Below are 21,814 nucleotides of genomic sequence, written 5' to 3' on the forward strand. Positions count from 1 at the left end.
TCCTGAGCCCCTGCCCAGGAGGGGCACCCAAAATGGAGAGGCAGCTCCAGGATGCCCTCTGTGGGGTCAGGGAACCCACCCTCCCCTTCCCCATCCAAGAAGTCAGTGGATCCCTGGGAAGCCTCACGGTTGGAGCTCAGCACAGAGTGGTTCCCACCCCTCTGACAGATGCTAGGTTGTCCTGGGAACTTGGGACCACCATATCACACCCCCACACCACATCTGTCCTGACACTAGCCTCAGCTGCCAGGTAGAGGAAACCCTGCACTGCTCCTGGTGGGCCAGAGGGACAATTATGGGTGATTCTGGTCATATCATGTGTCCACAGGACCAGCCCCACAGCCCCTGCCTGGGAACAAGACAGGCCCATGTGCTGCCACAGCCCGTCTGGGCACACAGGAGCCAATACAGGGCACCCATGTGGCTCCCAGCTTGACCTTGGAGTGAAGGAACAAGGGCAGTTGGTCTAGGCCCAACCAGGGCTATGTGTGGAGGGGATCCCGGGGTATTGAGTGCAAGAGCGAGAGGAGCAGAGAGGAGGCGCAGACTGGTTTATTGCTCTATCAGCCAGAATACAGGTGCACTTCCCAACACAGACCCTGTGTCCACCCTGCAGAGCCGCTGGTGGCCACTAGGCCCTGGGTGTGGCTTTGGGAGTCTGGGTCCCATCCCTAGCCTGGGGACAGGCAAGGCTATGCCCAGTGGGAGCAGGACACAGGCCCAAGTCCACATCTGTGTCCAGAGCCTGGAGGCTCCTGCAAGCCAGAAGGGACAACCCAGAGCTTGGTCTTTGAGCTGCCCCTGGCCAGGGCTCTCTTGAAGGACTTCAGTGCATCCAGCATTGTAAGCACTGTGGTTCTCTTTGTTGAGGACCAAAGTCCAGTGAGGTAGAAAGGGCCCAGGACAGAGGGCATGGCAGGCTGAACCCCGAGCTCAGAAGAGCAGCGCATTGAGCACAGGTGACTGAGGTGAGCTGGGGTTCCTGAGCAGGTGCTGCTGCCCAGCAGGGTGCAGGTCCCATGCTGCAAGGACGGCACAGTAAGAGTGCCCTGGCCTCCCTGTCTTGCCAGGGTATGTGGCCTCAGCCCTGGGAGGGGCCAGGGGCCTCATCTCCATCTGGGTGAATATGCAGAGTGACAGTCTCTCCCACAGTCCCCAAGCTGACCATCTGGGTGGAAACCTCCGTCTTGAAGCTGCTCTGCCTGCCGTCTGTAGAGTGCTGGACCCGGGTGCAGGAGGAGGTCCAAGGAGCACTGCCCACAGGCCCAGCTCGGGCCCCTCGCACGTGGAAGGACAGGTCCTCGGGGCTGTGGACCTGGGATCCCGTCCTGAAGAAGCCAGGTGGACCCACATGTCTGGGTGGGCGCCCCACATTGAGCAGGATGGGCTGCCCCACGGTGGGCTCACTGATCTCTCTCTGGAGCACGGAGACCTCACAAGGCATGTCGTCGGAGGTGCTGCTTGCTGGGCCACGGCAGCCAAAGGTCTCCCCTGCCTGGGGCACGTAATCTTCCAGGTCAGCCAAGGTCAGCACACGACCATTGTGTGTGAGGATCTTGGGGTCACGGCTGCAAAGGCCATCCATGTCCTGGGGCTCCTCCACCACGAAAGGGCTCTCCCCATCACCCTCTCCTCCTGCCCACTCCGTGCTGCTGTCCCTGAGGGAAGCCCCAGTCTCCTCTGGCTCAGGGCTGACTGCTCCAGAAGCAGCCCAGTCCACACTGCCCCCGGCATCCACATGGAAGACGAGGGGCTCCCCAATGCGGACCACAGCTGGACCCTGCGCATGGGGCTCCTGGTCCAGCTGCTTGTTGTTGGAGTTGTTGGCATTGCGGTCCCCACCTGGCGTCCCACCAGGCAGTGTGAAGAGCAGTGCCCCCATGCCTCTGGGTACCTCCCTGGCGGGAGACACAGCCCGAGGACCCGACTTCTTCACTCGGACTTCAACAGTCTCCTCAACCTCCACCCACTTGGGCTGGGGCCCTGTGCCCCCTGGCAGGGCTCCAGAGGGGGCCTCAGCCTCCGTCACGTACAGTGTGGGCACAGTGGGCTTCCAGCCTGGCTCTGTCTCAGGCCTATGAGGTTGCCTGGACCCCGGCAGGAACAGCAGGTCAGGGGCCAACAGAACTGGCCTTTGTGGGCTGGTGGAGCGGCGGGAAGGCGAGCGGGAGGGGGACTTGCTGGGGGACCGTCGTGGGCCACGGGGACTCTTCACCACGGTGGTGATGGTCTCCTCTCTGGTAGGGGAGAGGGCCCAAGAAGAGATGGGCACAGAGATCTGCAGCCTCACCCAGCTCCAAGCCACCAGCACATGCCAGAGACCAAGTTAAGGTACAAACAGGTGAGGAGGGTGAGTGTGCAAACTCCTACACATGCTCTTCAGCCCCACCTGCAGAGCCCCTGGCAGGAAGCCAAGGAAACCAAGCACAGTGTTTCACATGGCTAAGCTCAAGTTCTGCTCTGCTCAAGACATATGGAGGCACCTAGAAGGCCCATGCTACATCACCCAAGCTGAGGCCTCTGGACACCAGGACTGCACTGTCTCCCCGTCCCCCTCTTCAGCAGGCTTTCTGCTCTGAACCTCAGGCAGGGTGTCCAGCCTGCTACCAGGAAGTGCCCGCATGCAGTGAAGTCTTTGGCAGGTGACAGGCTGCTGGCCTGTGGCCTGTGCTCCTTGCCTCTGGATCTAAGGCCAGTGAGGCCCCAGCAGGCCAAGGGGAAGACTGGCTGAACACTGAGCTCCACATGGCTGAGTCCCCCGCCTGGCTGGCATCTCCCAAGGTGGGAGGGGCAGAGCTCAAGGTCAACAGCTCAGTAGTGCATGCTGGGAGGGCCAGCAATGCTGCAGCCCTGGCCTGTCTCAGCAAGGGCCCTCAGTGGTTCTGATCCCCTTTACAGGCATGGACAGGGGGAAAGGCTCAAAAATGCCCAGATCCAAGGGTCAGCAATGCACTGGTTAGCCCAGGTCCTCCTCTGCTGCCAGTGATCCTGGCTCTAGCAGGAGCTGAGGTAAAGTGGGCCATGAGCAGGGAGCAGGCTCCAGCTGAGGGAGGCAAGTCCACGGGGCTCAGCTGAGGATCTACCCATGGTCAGGACTTGGTGCTTTGACCAAGGCACTGCCTATCTCTCTCTCTCTCTCTCTCTCTCTCTCTCTCTCTCTCTCAGCATTTATTTTTATTTCTTGCTCTAACTTCGGGGCTCCAGGAAGAGTTGCTCCCAGGGACGGGCCCAGAGACACATGGGCACCCTCAAGGTGCACAGCAGTGATGAACCCTACATTCCCTATCCCTTGTCCAGGAAGAAGGGAATCTCCTACTCCACTGACTGGTGGGGAGGTTGAGGCTCCTGGTGGCCTATTGAGGGCCAAAGCTGAGGGGGCACAGCCTTCTCTGCAGGATGAAGGTGGGTACTTCCCAGAATGTTTCTGATCCCCAGTCCCCCTCAGGTCGCCTCTGAAGCTTCCCAAATGGGATCTGGCTCCATCTCTACAATGCTCCCCCTGTGGAGGGAAGGGAGCAATAACCTGTCTGAGGCCCTAGAACACCTGCTTGTACCCAGGATGGCACTCTACCACCCAACTGTTCCCATCTGTTGGGTGGCACAGTAGGAGAAGCCTACTTCTGGGGAGAAGGGAGGTCAGGGAAGAGCTAACCCAGGGCCTCATCAATTCTGATGACAGAATTCTTCTGTAGCACAGCTACCCTCAGGCCCTTCTGGCGGCTGCTCAGCCCCTGGGGAATGGAGGTTTCTATCCTGGAGCATCCCAGCCTGTAACCTATAAAATCCTCAGCCAGTCCTGCCTACAGCTCCCCACACCTCCACCTGCATACCTCCTCTGCAAGTCTCCAGGACTGTCCAGGTCATAAGCAAGCCTATGTTCTGTGAGTTCACCCAGCTCTGATCCCCCAAGTCAGCTCACCAACATGCCCAGATTTTCTACAGCATGAAGGTACTGAAGGACAAAGAGCCCACGGGCATGGCTCTGGGGAAATGGGCTCTCAGCTGACTTCTGGGAGCCACCCTAAGCCTCCTCACTTCCCTGAACCTTGGTTAGGCTTGGGTTTGGAGACTGCTAAAATTCCTTCATTTAAAAAAAAATTTTTTTAGTTGTAAATGGAACTTTTTATTTTATTTATATATTTATGTGCAGTGCTGTAGATCAAACCCAGGGCCTCACACATGCCAGGCAAGTGCTCTACCACTGAGCCACAATTCTAGCCCCTAAAATTCATTTCTTAAGCTGCACTAGATACTTCAAGTACTCAACAGTCACACGTGGCTAGTGGCTGCCACACTGGGCAGTGTAGAGAGAATACTCTCACCACTGCAGCAAGTTCTGTTGGATGATACCGTCCCAGACCTGGGGTACCAAGGGATAAGAGTCTGTCTCTAGTCTTCTGAGGGAAGTGGCTCAGTCCCAGCCCCACCCTAGTTGTGCAACTCTGGTGAGCCATTGTGTTGTGTGCAGAGCAAGAGAGCCATGACGTGTGGAGGGACCTGAGGCCACGGCTGTGTGAGAAATCTGCAAGGCACTGGTGGCCAGAGTGAGCCAGGCTGTTAGTGCAGCCACTGCAAGTGGCCAGGACACACAGCAAGGTCCAGGAAGATTAGTGGCATGCAGGGCACTGCAGTCTGAGGACGGGTTAGGAACACGCCTGCACTTACATGATGACGGTTTTCTTGGGGACTTTAGTCGCCTGCTCAGTGACTACAAAGAAAACAGTCAGAATAGCAAGGGTTACAGAGAAGCCAGTGCCTGGGGCTGACTCCCTGATGGCACTGCAGTGCAGCCATCTGCTGGGCTTAGGAGCACTGGCCATGTGTCCCTGGGCAGCCTGTCTCAGCTAGGAGGTCCAGTTTCCTCAGCTACAGACGGGTGAGAGCATCTGCCCCGGGGGGCTGGGGTGTGACAGCAGGCACCCCAAGGATAGCCCACTCTCCCTCCTGAGCGCCACAGGAGCTGTGGGGAGGAGAACGAGCTGGCATCTGTTGCCTACACAAAAGGGCCCAGGCTTTTCCTTATGCTGACATAAGACTGTGAATTCCTCAAACATGTAGCCCAACATAGCCCTGAGGCCTAGGGAAAGGGAAGAGTAGCCTGTGGCCATGCAGTGGGCCACCAGCCAAAATGGGGCCAGGATGGTTGATGCCTTTGCCACAAAACGAGTTCAAGTCCAAAAGGTGTCTCCAGGGGAGAGGGACACAAGAGTCCTGAATGTGGACATCTGAACCCCATGCATGTGGTGAGTGTCTCCAGGGGAGGGGGCACCAGATGCTGCACATGGCACATCTGTGCCCCATGCATGTGTGGGTGCCTGAGGTCTGAGTGTGAAGGGCAGCTGTCCCAACTGCGCGGCCTTTCCTGGTTTTCCCAGCTGTTGCCCTTACCAAAGCCAGCCCATGGGGCCTATGTTTCCATCTTGCTGCTGGGGACTGGAGTTCCAAAGAGGATGAAACTCATCTGGAACCAGGCAGCACCTACTCCCAACCACCTTTAGGCCTCTTCCCTTGACCTCTGGGCAGGCCTGGGCTTGACTACTGCAGGCCATCTCCAGGCTCAGCAGCCCTCTCACTGCTCAATGGGAAGGTGGAGGAGGTGGCCAACAAAGCCAAGTGGCCTGTACTGGGACATGGTCCCACATCTCCTGGACCAGGGGAATTTCTGCTTCACTGCACTGCAACACTGAAACAGGCTTTCCCTAGGCAACTTATGGCATTCCAAGCTTGTCTCAGATGATGAGCACAAGAATTAGACACTGTCTGTGTGTGTGTGCATTGGAGGTCACACTGGCTACATTTGTGTGCCTGCACATGGATGTACCTTGCATACAAATGTGCACACAGGTGTACTTGTCTGCACACATATGCATGCTCAGACATGCTGCACACACATTCACACACATGTATACATGTATGTGCACATCAGTACATGTACATGTGTTTGCTCAGGCATGTGTGTTTATATGTGTGCATTGCTTGCACAGGCTATGCTCAGGCATGTGTGTGTTTATAAGTGTGCATTGCTTGCACAGGCTGTGTTCAGGAGTGTGTGTACATTTATATGTGTGCATTGTTTGCACAGGCTGTGCTCAGGCTTGTGTGTGTTTATATGTGTGCATTTCTTGCACAGGCTGTGCTCAGGCAAGTGTGTTTATATGTGTGCACTGTTTGCACAGATTGTGCTCAGGCATGTGTGCATACTTATGCATGCATTGCTTGCACAGGCTGTGCTCAGGCAGTGTGTGCTTATATATGTGCATTGCTTGCACAGGCTGTGCTCAGGCAGTGTGTGTTTATATGTGTGCATTCTTGCACAGGCTGTGCTCAGGCAGTGTGTGTGTGTGCTTACATGTGTGCACTGCTTGCACAGGCTGTGCTCAGGCAGTGTGTGTGTGTGTGTGTGTGTTTATATGTGTACATTGCTTGCATAAGCTGTGCTCAGGAGTGTGTGTTTATATGTGTGCATTATTTGCACAGGCTGTACTCAGGCATGTGTGTGTTTATATGTGTGCATTGCTTGCACAGGCTGTGTTCAGGTATGTGTGTGCGTTTATATGTGTGCATTGTTTGCACAGGCTGTGCTCAGGCTTGTGTGTGTTTATATGTGTGCATTGCTTGCACAGGCTGTGCTCAGGCAAGTGTGTTTATATGTGTGCATTGTTTGCACAGGCTATGCTCAGGCTTGTGTGTGTTTATATGTGTGCATTGCTTGCACAGGCTATGCTCAGGCAAGTGTGTTTATATGTGTGCATTGCTTGCACAGGCTGTGCTCAGGCAGTGTGTCTGTGTTTATGTGTGTGCATTATTTGCACTGGCTGGGCTCAGGCATGTGTGTGTTTATATGTGTGCATTATTTGCACCGGCTGGGCTCACGTGTGTGTATGCATTTATAAGTGTTCATTGCTTGCACAGGCTGTGCTGAGGCATGTGAATATTTATATGTGTGCATTGCATGCACAGGCTGTGTTCAGGTGTGTGTGTGCATTTATATGTGTGCATTGTTTGCACAGGCTATGCTCAGGCAGTGTGTGTGTGTTTATATGTGTGCATTGTTTGCACAGGCATGTGTGCTTATATGTGTGCATTGCTTGCACAGGCTGTGCTCAGGCAGTGTGTGTGTGTTTATGTGTGTGCATTATTTGCACCGGCTGGGCTCAGGCATGTGTGTGTTTATATGTGTGCATTATTTGCACAGTCTGTGCTCACGTGTATGTATGCATTTATAAGTGTGCATTGCTTGCACAGGCTGTGCTGAGGCATGTGTGCGTTTATATGTGTGCATTGCTTGCACAGGCTGTGTTCAGGCATGTGTGTGCATTTATATGTGTGCATTGCTTGCACACATATAAATTCACACACCTGTACTCAGGCTTGTGTGTGTTTATATGTGTGCATTGCTTGCACAGGCTGTGCTCAGGCAGTGTGTGTTTATATGTGTGCATTGTTTGCACAGGCATGTGTGCTTATATGTGTGCATTGCTTACACAGGCTGTGCTCAGGTGTGTGTGTTTATATGTGTACATTGCTTGCATAAGCTGTGCTCAGGAGTGTGTGTTTATATGTGTGCATTATTTGTACAGGCTGTGCTCATGCATGTGTGTGTTTATATGCGTGTATTGTTTGCACAGGCTGTGCTCAGGCGCGTGTGCATTTATATGTGTGCATTGCTTGCACAGGCTGTGCTCAGGCAGTGTGTGTGTGTGTTTATATGTGTGCATTGCTTGCACAGGCAGTGTGTGTGTTTATATGTGTGCATTGTTTGCACAGGCGTGTGTGCTTATATGCATGCATTGCTTGCACAGGCTGTGCTCAGGCAAGTGTGTGCTTATATGTGTGCATTGTTTGCACAGGCTGTGCTCAGGCATGTGTGTTTATATGTGTGCACTGCTTGCACAGGCTGTGCTCAGGCGTGTGTGTGTTTATATGTGTTCATTGTTTGCACAGGTGTGTGCGCTTATATGTGTGCATTGCTTGCACAGGCTGTGCTCAGGTGTGTGCGTGTTTATGTATGTGCACTGCTTGCATAGGCTGTGCTCAGGTGTGTGTGTATTTATATGTGTGCTTTGCTTGCACAGGCTGTGCTGAGGCATGTGTGCTTATATGTGTGCATTGCTTGCACAGGCTGTGCTGAGGCATGTGTGCGTTTATATGTGTGAATTGTTTGCACAGGCTTTTCTACAGGGAAGTGGCTGATGGCAGGAATAGGAATCCAGTCAGGAAGCTGTATGTATTTAGACTAAGTTGGGCACAAAGAGGGACAACCTGTGTGCCATCTGCAGGCAAGCTCCTGTGCACAGAAAGACAGGAAAGCCCAGGGCCTCCACCTGAGTCCTCCCTGGCAGGGACCCGGCTTACTGCTCCATCTTGCTGCTCCAGGACACCTTGGGTTGCTAAGCTGGCACTTTATTCATGGTCCCCAACTGCCCCAGACCAGCTGTGGGCCCCAGTGAGTCTGCCGTTACAGAAGGGCTGCAGCCGTACAAAGCAGCATCCTGGTCTGGTGCAGACACTCAAGCCAGGTCAGTGCCACTGACAAGAGACAGCCAGGGCCCCTCTGGCTGCGGAGCCACTGGTTAAGACAAAGCAGCAGGACAGGATTAGGAAGCAGGAGGCACAGGGCTCTGATTGCATGGCCTTCGAGAACCAGCGCTCAGTGATATGCCTGGCCCCAGTGGGCTCTGGAGGCCTGCTCTTCACACTGACACCCGCCTTCTTCCAGAAAGGGACCCGTCGTGACCAACAAGAGAACAGCTGCAGAGGACACTCCTGCCCCAGTGAGAAGGGCACGTCCCCAACCATGAGACATGCAATGCAGAGGAAGTGGACGAGCCGGTGGCAGCAAAAGCATATATGCATGGTGCTGCTGTCCCTGGGTTGTGGGACAGTACATGTCACAGGTCCCAAGGAACACAGGTCCAATATGGCAGGTGAGGGTCACAAGCCCTCACACAGGGACTTGCCCTTGGAGAAAGAGTCCATGAGGGCCACGGGGGCTTCGAAGTTCCTAGGGTTGGGATCTAGGGCGTTGGCTGGCCCGGTCCTCTGAAGGTCCAGAGGGACAGAGACCCTGTTTGTTGGTCCCTGGGATGGACAGACTGCAGTGGGAACACTCCACAGGAGCCTGTGCTCAGGAATTGGATGACACATTTTCCAACTACCCTCTTGTGGAAGCTGTGGCTCTACCAACATGGGTCCAGCCTCTGCTCCATGGCTGTAGGGACACGGACTCCCCACCTGCCAAGGCAGCCCTTCCAGGGGAGCAACTCCACCTGGGAGCCAAGATATGTAACAGTGGCCCTCCTCCCATCCTGGTGGCCTGGGCACTGGCTCACCCAGATGGGGCCTTGTAGGAGTGACTTGTTATGACCCTGGGAGTGACCTAGGCCAGGGAAGGAACACTAAACCACAAATGCTCTGGCCTCTCCAAGGCCAATTCAGCCTGGTGGGAAAGGGCCAGACCAATATCTGACTCTCCACTCATCAGTTTAGCCCTCAGTGTAGACACCCTTCCCCAGACGTCCTACTGTCCTGCCCTCTGCCCTCAGTATAGAGGCCCCTTCCCCAGATATCCTACTGTCCTGCCCTCTGCCCTCAGTGTAGAGGCCCCTTTCCCAGACGTCCTACTGTCCTGCCTCTGCCCTCAGTGGAGATGCCTTCCCCAGACGTCCTATTGTCCTGCCTATACCCAGACACCCTTCCCCAGACATCCTACTGCCTGTCCTCTGCCCTCAGTGTATATATCCCTTCCCCAGATGTCCTACTGTCCTGCCTCTGCCCTTAGTGTAGACGCCCTTCCCCAGACGTCCTACTGTCCTGCCTCTGCTCTCAGTGTAGATGCCCTTCCCCAGACGTCCTACTGTCCTGCCCTCTACCCTCAGTGTAGACGCTCTTCCCCAGATGTCCTACTGTCCTGCCTCTGCCCTCAGGGGGAAACCACCTTCTCTAGAAGTGCAGCCCATCCCAGCTGCTGCCTGCAGGAGGCCTGTGTGACCACTGCCAGGCAGGCTGCCCTGGGTCAGAGATGACTCTATGAGTTGTCCTGTAGGCCAGGGGCAGGACTCACACTTCCCCACCACAGAGCAGCCTCTCCAGTGCTCACTCCAGGTTCCTGGCCACCTCCGCCTGCCCCACAGGTGCTGAGACCAGGTGGCCTGCAGCCTCTGGGCTCCTCCCCACAGCCTTCTCTTCTAGCCAGGTCATCTGCCCAAGATGCCTGCCCAGCCACCCCCGCAGGAAGTGCACCCGCTCTGAGACATGGTAGGTCTGCTGCCCCCAGATCTGGCTGGCTGTGCAGCTGTCACAAGGCTCAAGCCTGAGGACCCACCTAGGAAGCATGGGCAACAGGCTCGGTGGCACCTACCTTCTACGGCAGCCACAGTCTGCTCCCTGTGGCGCTGCTCCCGGGCCGGCAGCACAGGGCTCTGCATGTACAGCTCCCCACCACCACGAGTGGAGCCAAGCCGGTTCACCAGCTGCAGGATGGACAGAAACCACTCAGGACCCCTATCCTCAAGGGACCTAGCTGTCTCTCGTCCACTCTGGTGGTCTTTAGTTTGAGGTCCCCACTGAGACTGTGTCCCCCAAAGGGGACAGGGCTCCCAGCCAGGGACTCGCCCAGGCATCTTACGCTGTACAGATGGCTGCTGGCCATGTGTGGCTCTGAGCCCCTGAAGTGCAGAGCTGGCTGGGTCTCCCTGCCTCCTGGAACTTGCATGTGGGGCCCACATGCAGGAGGCTGGCCTCTAGACAAGAGCCAGAGACTGGAGCCTGGGGCTCTCGGGGGCCCTGCAGCGGGCACACACCTGCTCAATGTCACTGTGTACCAGGACAGGCCCTGAAGATCAGAGGCTCAGACTGGGCCTTGCCTTCAGGAGCCCCAGCCTTGGGCCTCTGGACAGTGAACAAGGACAGGGCAGCTCTTCCCTCTGTAGGGTCCCACCTATGTGACACCAGGAAAAGGTGGAAACTAACACTACTTTTTACATAAATGGATGAAAGTTGAGGTCAGCACTGGGTTCCCTAGAAAGGCAAAACCAAAGGGCTTCTTTGAGAGGGTGGGAACAATGGCAGGTGGCAGGGCTCAGCCTCATGTGGAAGAGGAGCAAGGCAAGACACGGTGTGGTGGGTTGGGGATGATGGGTGACAGTGGCCTGGTGTCCCCAGGCCTGTGCCAAGAGCCCAGGCCCTTCCCTTGTCAAGCCCCAGTGGACAGCTGGCCATGAGGCTCCTTGCCCACCCATCTTACCTCGCATTCATAGTGTCCCAGGTCATCCTTGCCAGCTGCTCTGACCACAAGCACCAGCAGGCCGCTGCGGGGCTCACTCAGCATCTGGTACTTGTTGCCCGTGGTCAGCAGGGCCCCATCTTTGTACCACCTAGAACCATCCCAAGAGTCCATGAGGCAGGGTGTGATATTCCCTGTGCTGCAGACCCGCTGCCCTGGCCCAGATGCTACAGTCCCTGGTGAACCCACCCTCTGGATGCCCACATCCAGCTTGGCCATGCTATCTTGTGGCAGAGGCCCCATGCCCAGTGGGTCTCAGCCCCACAATGCCCACTCTTCAGTAATCAGACAGTCACTGTGCCCAGCCCCGTACAGCTGCACAACCCTTGTGTTGCAGACAGGAGCCTGAAGGCCCTTCCCTGGTGCCCCACCATGTGCTGGCCCACCTGATCTGAGGGTGTGGGGCGCCTTCGATGGTGCAAGTGAGCTGGGCATCCTCTCCCTCCACAAAGGGCGAGGCCCGGACCTTGTTCACAAACCGTGGCGGGACTGCAGGGTGGAGAGAGACAGGGAGCCACTCTGATGGAGCTGGGGGTGTCTGAGCTCCCACATTCTTCCTGAGCCCTAAGTGAGCCCATGACCACATAGGGCTTCCACCCTCACATGCCTGCCTGCCTGCCCTTCCCTCCCACCCACACCCAGTCCCTCATCACAGCGAGCAGAGGGATGGAGGGCCCTTCCACCCATCCACCAGAGCCACATGGTGGGCTTGCTCAGGGTGTCTCCCTGCCCCACGGGCCTCCAGGCTCACCTTGCACCAGGATTTTTCCCAGGGTGCTGGCACTGCCAGCGGCGCTGGTCGCAAAGCACATGTATTGGCCAGAGTCGACCCCAGTCAGGTTGTCCAGGATGAGGGTGCAGGAACCATCTGGGTCTTCGATGAGGATGTGGTGAGGGTCCACTTCCACTGGCTTCCCATCTAGAAAGGAGGAGTGAGGGCTGTTGTCGGGCAGGGACCTTGTAAGCCTGCCCCAGTGGATGAGAGGCTGGGGCTGGCCTGCACCTCTCTGGGTCTGTCTCTGTTTCTCTCTCTTTCTCTCTGGTGTGGCCCAGACCTCTGTCTCTGTGTCTCTATGTCCACCTTGGACATTAGCTAGAGGCAGGGCCAGGTGGAGAGACCTGAACCTGACAGAAGACATCCACATGGGCAGCTAAGTCCATGGTCGCCCCACTGCCCCAGTGTGACTCCCTGTGGACCTCCCATGTGCTGATCATGCCCAGCTCCCTGGCTATGGGCCCATCCTCACTCAATCCCACCAAGCCTATAGCTACATAATCCACTGCCTAACACCCCTTCCCTCCCACCCACACCTGGTCCCTCATCACAGCATGCAGAGGGATGGAGGGCCCTTCTACCCATCCAATCTGCAGGGGGCTTCGAGAAGAAACTCAGATTTCCATGGCTCTGCTGGACACAGGCACCAGGCCACCCAGTTGTGGACAGGGACCTCTGGGTGCCATGGTGATAATGTCTGCATCTGAACTCTGGCCTGAAACTGCGTGTGACTCTGAGTTCACACATGGTGGACCCTTAGCACCAGCCTTCTGCTCAGGGGGAGCCAGGCATCCTGCTGGTCTTCCTGAGGCCACTAGTGCAATGTGCCCTTGTTGACCCAGGGGCTGCTGCAAGTGGCATGGCCATTTGGTTTGACAGTTAACCAGCTAAGCTGGGAAAGCTCCACGCAAAGACCTGGCAGTAAAGCGTGGATGCCACACCCCAACTTCCCAGCCTTTGCGTGGCTGGCAGAGGAAGTGCCAGGCCTTGCTATAACATAGAGGCAGCCAAGGTAATGAGAAGATGAATCACAACTTGATGTCCTTGTATGGCCAGCAGAAATGGCCAAAGGGAGCTGGCCGCTAGAGTGATCACCACCAGCTCTATCTACTTGCTGCCCCCGTGGCCCCATGTGGTAGGCACATACATAGGTCGTGCAAGCCCAGCAGCTCCGGATGGGGTGGTTCCGAATGGGGTGCCCTGGGAGCGCTCCCCTCCTGAGAGGAGGGGCCCAGCAGAAGTGAATTCAGTCACTGAGGGCACTGACTGGAAGGGATGGGTGCTGGTCTCCAGAGGTCAGCACGCTGCTATAAAAGCCAGCCTGGTCCTAAGCCCCTCTCTTCCTGTCACTGCAACTGCTCCTTCCCCCTGACAAGACTCCCAAGAAGTTATGAGGCCACCAAGGGGAACCCCACCAGATGGCACCATGCCCTTTGGACTTTCAATCTGAAAACAATCTCTTCACTTTATAAGTAACCCAGACTCAGGTGTCTTGTTGGCACATCAGGAAATGGACCAAGACATGTCGCACGTTCCTGAGACAGACCGTTTCGCGGTTAGAGCCCTTGATGAGTGAAGCGTCCCCTGGGTCTGGGACTTATCTCCTGCCAGACATGGCTGTCAGATACCACTTTTGAAAATTAGCTCTCAGCATGCAGTGGGGCTTTGGAGGAAACCAGATGCCCAACTCAAGTGAGGCCTTGTGATCTTCCACTCAGGGATAGACCAATTGGACTCCCTGAGGAACAAGAGATAAGGGCTGCCCAGCCGCATTCATCAAAAGGAAGAGAGCTTCGTGAATGAGTGGATGTCCCCCAAGGGCAGGGTGGGCTCCGCTCTCCACTCCACTCCCTGATGCAAGGCAGCTGACTCCATGAGAATCTGGATCCAAGGGTCTCCACTCATGGGCTTGGGTTTGCATGGTCTAGCTAAACTGAAGCCCACTGACATGGCAGCTCACTAGCCTCATCACCCAGGAAAGGGAAGCTGGACTCATTCATTGTTTTGGGGGCTGGCCAGAGCTCTGGGCACTCCTGGGCCCTCTCTGCCTGACCGCCCTTCCTCGCTAGCTTCCTGGGGTCCCTCCCATCTCTCTGGCTTGCCGCCCCTTCACTTATGTTCCTCACCTCTCTGACTCTGTGAATCCCATATCCCAAGCCTTGAAGCCTGAACCTCATCTCTTCACGCTCATTCCACATTCAAACTGACCTCAGTGTCTCTCTCTCTCTCTCTCTCTCTCACCAGGGATTGAACCCAAGGGCCTTAATCACATCCCCAGCCCTTTCTACATTTTATTTAGAGACAGGGTCTTACTAAGTTGCTTAGGGCCTTGCTAGGTTTCTGAGGCTGCTTTGAACTTGCATCCTCCTGTCTCAGTCTCCTGAGCTGCTGGGATTGTTTTGAGGGCTGTGCACTAGACCTGACCCATAGTTTCAGACACACTATATGCCAAGGATCTGCCTGCCATCTCTCACCTCCAGCCAGACATCTCTCCTAAGCTCTAGATTTATTCTCAAGCTATCCCCTCCATAACCACCTGGAGCCCAATGGTTTCTTCAAAACCTCACAAATCTAGGTTTCTTTCCTCCCTGCCCAGCTCAGAATGTACCAGCTTTCCTCCCTGTGGGTCTGCCCCACCTCTGTGAATAGGACCAGTGGCCTCTGCTGTCCACAACCCCTGTGCTGCTCCCTGGATGCCATCTCTCTTCCACACACCCCATGTAACCCATCAGCAAATCTGGCTGGCTCTGCCTTCAAAATGCATCCAGGATGCAACCATGGCCACCACCAACATGATGCCATGTCCCTAAGCAGGCCCTTGGCACTACAGCCAAGGTGACAGATGACAGATCTGAACCATGCCCCCTGCTGCTCACAAGACCATGGGGTTTCCATGTAGTCAACGCTCCATGCTGCCCAAAGGAATCATGTTGATCCCTGGCACCAGCAAGGTGCCTCGGGACCCGAGAACAGTCTGCCAGGGAAGAGCCTTGGATTTTCTGGAACCTTGGGCCACAACAGATGGGCTAGCCTAGGGGTTTATGGCTCAGGGCCAGACTGGACACTCTATTTTACAATGGCATTCTGGGAGGAGGCTCTGGCCCATGCTAGCCTCTGCACCAACTAGGAGATTCCTGGTGGGTGACCTGGGCCATGCTGGCATCTATGCCAATGAGGAGATTCTTAGTAGGTGACCTGGGCCACACCAGCATCTATGCCAACAATGAGATTCCTGGGGGGATTCTCAGGCCATTCTGTGTCTATACCATTGAGGAGATTTCTAGTAGGTGACCCAGGCCATGCCAGTGTCTATGCCAATGACGAGATTCCTAGTAGGTGAACCAGGCCATGCTGTGTCTACACCAATGAACAGATTCCTGGAGGATGCTCCAGGCCACGAAGGCTTCTATGCCAATGATGAGATTCCTGGTGGGTGACCAGGGCAATGCTGGCATCTCTACCAATAATGAGATTCCTGATGGATGCTCTAGGCCAAGCCAGCATCTATGCCAACAAGATTCCTAGTAGGTGACCCAGGCCATGCTGGCATCTACGCCAATGACAAAATTCCTGTGGGTGACCTGGGCCATGCTGGTGCCTACACCTTTGACGAGATTCCCAGTGGATGACTAGGGCCACGCTGGTGTCTATGGCAATAACGAGATTCCTGGGCCACACTGGCATCTATACCAATGAGGAGATTCCTGATGGATGACCCAGGCCACATTGGCGTCTACACTAACAATGAGCTTCCTAGTGGAGCTCCATGCTGTCTTCTATGCTAACGTGAGATTCATAGTGGGCTTCAGGCCATTAATCTTGACTTCAGGAGGACTAGAGCCTGAGGTCAGCCACATGAGCGGTCTGACATGCAGGTCTGACAGAGTTCAGATGACAAATGCTGACGTCAAGTCTCATTAAGCCTCCTGGTTGGCATAGGTCTGTTTGTGTTCTCAGGTGTCACTGGGAGGAGAAGGTGCTCTTCCTCACTGCACTGGGAGCGGGAGGCTGGCAGCTCATAAGTGGTGACACTGGACCCTCCCGAAGTGCTCTTCTTTTTTCTCAGGGGCTGCAGTCTTGTCTTTATGCTGAAGTAAACCCTAACCCTGAGCATAATAGCTCTGAACTCCAAGACCTTCTCGTGAATCACTGAACCTGAAGGCAACCTTGGGGACCAGTGAACTGGACGTCAGAAGTGAGAGTGGTCTCGGGACCCCAAGCCTATGGTGGTGCAGGAAGTGAGGATGGTCTCGGGACCCCAAGCCTGTGGCAGTGTCAAGTGAGATGGGCCTGGGAGACACCTGACCTCCCTTGACCTTGGCAGCTCCCATCCCTGAGCCACGTAAGGCCTGTGCTCCATGACCCTGAAGGTGCAGTGTGATCAGCACCCTTCCTGGCCCATTAAGCTCACAGGCCTCTCCTGCACCCAGGTGCCTGCCTGTGGCCCCCTCTGTGGTCCTGGTGCTCTCTTGGCTGCCCTCAGGCATGTCTGTCTCGGCCCTGTGCTGACTCCTCACCCTGCTCATTCCCCAGGGTGGCCATGGCACCACCTGACTTACCTGTTCACTGTCCATCCCCAGGATGTTTGCCCTTGAGCAGGCCTGGACTGTCTCTTGTTCCCCATGCCCAGCCCACTGACCAGACCCCATGCTGTCCTCAGCCCCCGTGCAGCCTACCCCTGGTGGGGGTTCCTGTGAAGGGTCAGTCTGTAGGCCCTGGCAGGTACCTTTGTACCAGCTGACAGTAGGCTTGGGTATGCCGGTCACGCGGCAAGCCAGCTTTACAGTTTCCCCCAGCTCAGCCGTGCAGTCAGCCAGTTCCTCTTCAAATTCCGGAGGACCTGAGGACACATGTGGGGGTCTGAGGACTCTGAGGGTGGGATGTCAGGCCTATGTACCCTGAGTGCACCCTGGCAAATTGCCCCCAACAACAGCAGTGGCCCCACATCCAAGGGCCTGGTTACTGACTAAGCTGGGTGTGGCTGAACGAGGCAGGGACAGACCAGGGTGCAAGACCATCACACCCAAATATGACCTGGTCAGATATCCCAAGTCTGGAGCTATGCTGTATCCCCACTACATCCCTTTGTGTCCCCCATTTGGGACAGGGTCAGCTCAATACCTGCTCTGGGGCTCCCTGGGAGGCCAAAGCCACCGGTCCCTCAGCTAGATCTGACCAAGGGGAGAACCAAGCCACCAGTGCAGAAAGCAACCCATGCCACGTGCCCGGCCTGGGTGCAGCCCACTGGGCATCTAAGTGATGTTCAGGTCCCCACCCCAGCACAGCACCAGGGACACTCACGCCACACAGGCAGGGCCAGGCGCTGCTGGATGCCGCTGATCTCCTTCACCCAGGAGTGCTTGATGATGACTGTGCGCGCCTGCAGCAGGTACTTGCGCACAGAGTCCTCCCGCTCATGCCACACCTCGAAGGCACGGTCGTCCCCTTCCACCTGGTCGTTCAGGTCGATGCTGCTTAGCTGTTGAGGGGTGCAACATTAGTCGGAGGACAGAGCTAAGCATCCCCAGACAGACAGGGTCCAGTAGGGTCATGCCCAGGTTACCCCAGAACAATGGCAAGTTCTGCTCCAGTGGCCACCCCATAGCCCAGGAACAGAGAAACCTCCACTGGCCTGCATGACACCCCCAGCCCCTGGCACCACAGACCTTCATCATATTCCGGAACACATAGCTGAAGGTATCAGTGCGCGAGTCTCGTCGGGGCTTGCAGATCACCAGGTGGTTCCGAAACAGGAAGACATGGCGATTGTGGCCCTTCCAAGGCATGCGGGCCCCTGGTGCGCCCTCCCACACAATGAAGTGGCCCTGGGGTGTGAGTAGATGTGGTTGGACTGTGGTTGTCTGGCCCCATCCCTGGGCGCAGACCCCAGGGTCATCTATGAGTCCAGCACCCACAAAAGCCACACCCCACCACATGGCAGCAGACGCAAGTCCCCCCACCTGGCGGATGGGCTCCCCCAGGGCCTCCAGGGTGCCAGGGTAGTTCTCCATGAGGGACACATGCAGCTTGTTCTCAGCACGCTGGGGCAGCGCTGACACGACTGCGTAGGCCTGCTGCAGAAGGGCGCAGTTCTGCCGGTTCCGGGCCTTGTTGCGGATCAGCTCCTGAGGCGGACCAAGGGTCAGGACCCAGACCACTTCAGCCCCAAGGCCTGGCCTGGACATTCAGGGCTGGGGCAAGACAGGGCTTCCCACCTTGAGCAGAGCCTGGTACTTCTGCACCCGCTCCACCGGCTACTCCAGGTAGTGCTGCAGTGGGGGTGGGGTGGCTGCGAGGGGTCCCCAGCGGACAGCATCTCCTCAGTGCATTTCTGTAGGCACCACAGGGCGGGTTTCGGGCAAGAAAGCACAGCCCAAGTTAGGGCATCCTGACAGTAGAGGACATCCCAGCGGCACTCTCACACCTGGCCCTGAACCTGGACAATGGCTGTGTTACCATCTAGCCGGAGGCATGCACAGAACTTGGGCAGTGAGGTGGCCAGCCCAGGAGCACAGAGCTACAAGGCTCAAGGGGCCCTGGGGACTGTGGGGGAGATCAGGAAATATGAACTAAGGCCATGAGCACAGGACAAGGGCTAAGCCTCAGGGGACTTTCAGGTCAGTGAGTTTTCTGGTGGGAGTCAAGGCCAGCACTAGGCCTGGGAGCAGCCAGGGAGGGGCCCGGTGGCCAATGCCATGGAGCCAGGCACGGGCACCTTATAGAACTCCTGGACGGGCGTGCTGACAACCACGGACTCTGCCTGCACACGGCCCACCAGGAACTCCAGGTACTTCTCAAAGGCTTCCTAGTTCTTGATGAAGCACATGGCCACATCGTCATCTGTGTCACAGCGCTGCAGGTCCTGCAAGAAGCTGCCACAGAGAGGGACAGGGTCAGGGACAGGGTCAGGCACAGCTCACAGCCCAGTCCTGGGCCCTCTCTTTGAGAGGTTATGGTTCTTGCCCAGGAGTGGGTTCTGGGCCTGTGAGATTGAGTATACTAAGCTGGGTGTGCAGACACGTGGGCACGTACAGAAGTGCATGGGTATGTACACTTCCCCACGAGTGTGCAGATGTGTAGTATGTGAGCATATATATGTGGGTACATGCATGTACATGTGCACGTGTGTGGATGCATGTGTGCATGCATGTGACTGTGCATGTATACACAAGTGTGCAGATGTGACCATGCATGTGTGGCATATGTGTATAATATGTGTGCATGTGTTTGCCTGAATGTGTCTGTGGATGTGCACATGGCACACACATGCACTCAAATGCTTGTGTGAGTGTGTAAGAGTGCATGTGCATGGAGATCAGCATGCATGTGAGTGCACATATCTATGTGTATCCAGCATGTATGCACATTTTTGTACAGGATTCACATATGTATGTGTGCACACATGTACACTATGTGCACATGCATATCAAGCACATGTGCATGCACATTTGAGGCTGGGTGCGTGAGCATATGTGGTGTGCACATGGGACTTCCCGTGTGCCCATGTACATTCATGTGCATGCACATGGGCCTGTGTGAGTGCTCATGGGTGGCAGGTATTCTGCAGCCTTCAACCCATATGGCGAGCGTCTGTCACTGGGGCATCACACAAGTGGGATGTGCCCATGGGTAAATCGAGTTCCTACCCTAGCTGCTGAGTGTCACCCTCCACGAGGCCTGACCCACAGCTGTGCGTGCACCTCACATGCATGTGTGTGGCCTTGCCTACCTGCTGTGGAAGCGACTGATGTCCTGCACATTGCGAAAAATGACTGCCTTCTGGCTGGCCACGGCTGCTGGTGCTCGGGGAGCATGGTCCAGTTGCTGTATGTAGTGGCTTTGGAGGAAATGAAGCTCACCCACGAAGGTCTGCTCTGAGCTCAGCAGCTCCTGGATGACAGAGCTGGTGGAAGATTGACATCAGGGGGTGCCCAGCAGCTGCCCTGCTCCCACTGTCCCTAGTCTCCACATGGGGACTAGGGACACATGGAGAGCTTGCTCCCTTGCACTGCAGTTAAACGGGGTTCCTGTGATCAGGAGCCTGTCACCCAGCTTCAGAAAGTGGGTAGGTGGTGGAGCAAGGGCACCACCTCTTCCCCAGGAAGCCCTCCCGCATGAGGCTCTGGGAGGGCACAGCTGCAGCAACCAGGGGCAGGACCGTGACCTAAGGAGGCTCACACAGCTTCAGCAAGCACAGGTCCCCCATGAAGAAGCAGGGCAGAACGCCAGCTGGCCCTTGAGGCCCAGCAGCCAGCTGTGGCTGCACCCTCAACCTTCCCCAACGCATACCTCAGCCTGGTCTTGTACTCATCCTCGGACACGGCCTCGGGGAATTCGGGGGCCTCACTGGGCCCCCACTCAGGAGACAGCTGTTGAGAAACAGGAGTTTGTCCCAGGGCACCAGTTTATTCCACCTTCTCTGTGGCCACCGGGCTCCTGTCCCTTACTTCCAGGGTTCTCTGGCGAAGGGCCAGGATCCCAGGGCCTTGGCACCCTCCCCCAGCTCCGGACTACCATACCTTGAGCCTCTTGTCCAGGTAGGCTGGTGACACCCAGCCTTGCCTGGAGGGGCTCGACTTGGTGGGCTTGGTGCGCACAAGCCAGCGCAGCGGGTGGGCTGAGTCCAAGATCTCCACATACTGGCCTTCCCGCAGTGTGATGGCATCCTGCTCGGCCCCTAGGGGTAGGTAGTCGGCCGTGGCCATGTAGATATCAAAGATCTGATAAAGAGAAATGGGCCTAAGTCCTGGGGCCAGAGGGGTGAGGCCTGCCAAGGCCCCCCATGGCCCCCCACCTCTGAGGAGGGAGAGGTTCTCCTAACCCCCTAAAACCCCCAAGAGCACAGAGGCAAGGGTGCTGAGTCCAGGGGCCGAGGAGGTACCCAGTCCAGGGCCACAGGGCAGGAGCCCCCAGGTCACTCTGCACAGATGCCAGTGAGAGGGCTGGCTCCTGCCCACGTGGATGGGCGCCTAGACTGTAGTTGCTCACAATGCCTTGCTGCCCACTGCCCCCTGCAACCCAAGAGGTGGTGGGCTCTGGAGGCAAAGGTGCACTCTCCACAGATGGCAGTGAGAGTGACATCAGAGGTAGTGCTCTGCAGGAACCCACGTGCAGAGACCCTGCCCTCTGCTCCAACCTCTGGTGTCCCTTGGTGTCTCTGGGGGTGATGCCCCTCCCTTGGTAGCACCAGGCCCTTGAAGCCCCCCATCGTCTCTTCAGCAGGTCAGGCCCCAAGCCCTGTTCGCAAGGGTCCCAGCCCACCCACCTCTCCTCGGGAGGCCCCATCCTCTGACTCCGAGGATGACTCCTAGACGCTGGAGGAGGGCCGCGACCGGCCATGCCGGGGGGAGGCTGACTCCTAGACGCTGGAGGAGGGCCGCGACCGGCCATGCCGGGGGGAGGCGGATGGAGTCTTGGACTCCTCATCACTGTCACCTCCAGGCACCTGCAGCTTGGCTGGGCGAACACAAGGGTTGTGATTTCCCTGGAAGGCTGTCCCCCTACTGCCTACCACCCAGCCAGTCTCCAGGGCTCCCAGGCACAGAGTCCTAGCTAGGCCCCATGCGAGGACACAGGGTCCCAGCCTCCCCTGGGGACCCTGGATGCCCATCCTGGCCCCCTCACCCTGTGTGATCTTGGCCGACACCATCTTAGTGATCTGGGAGGTGAGCTTCTGTAGGAATTCCTCTGTGCCCACCTCAGCGAGGGACAGGTGGCCATGGGCCTCCTCAGCCACCAGGGCCTCCCCTGGGGGA

The 21,814-nt window shown here is 56.7% G+C and overlaps 1 protein-coding gene across 1 annotated transcript; it reads right to left on the reverse strand.

The window, feature by feature from the left end:
• Positions 1-534: 534 nt before the first annotated feature.
• Positions 535-21,398, reverse strand: LOC144372194 (obscurin-like). The gene is given in 17 exon segments (XM_078035573.1): positions 535-2,237; positions 4,666-4,708; positions 10,361-10,472; positions 11,246-11,375; positions 11,671-11,773; positions 12,036-12,203; positions 16,786-16,899; positions 17,361-17,538; positions 17,726-17,884; positions 18,020-18,184; positions 18,275-18,345; positions 18,348-18,390; positions 18,775-18,931; positions 19,789-19,962; positions 20,349-20,428; positions 20,579-20,855; positions 21,325-21,398. Coding segments are annotated over 17 exon segments (3,204 nt in total). The 3' UTR covers positions 535-1,081.
• Positions 21,399-21,814: the final 416 nt, after the last annotated feature.

This window comes from Ictidomys tridecemlineatus (assembly GCF_052094955.1).
Source record: "Ictidomys tridecemlineatus isolate mIctTri1 chromosome 1 unlocalized genomic scaffold, mIctTri1.hap1 SUPER_1_unloc_3, whole genome shotgun sequence".
Taxonomy (NCBI): Eukaryota; Metazoa; Chordata; class Mammalia; order Rodentia; family Sciuridae; genus Ictidomys; species Ictidomys tridecemlineatus.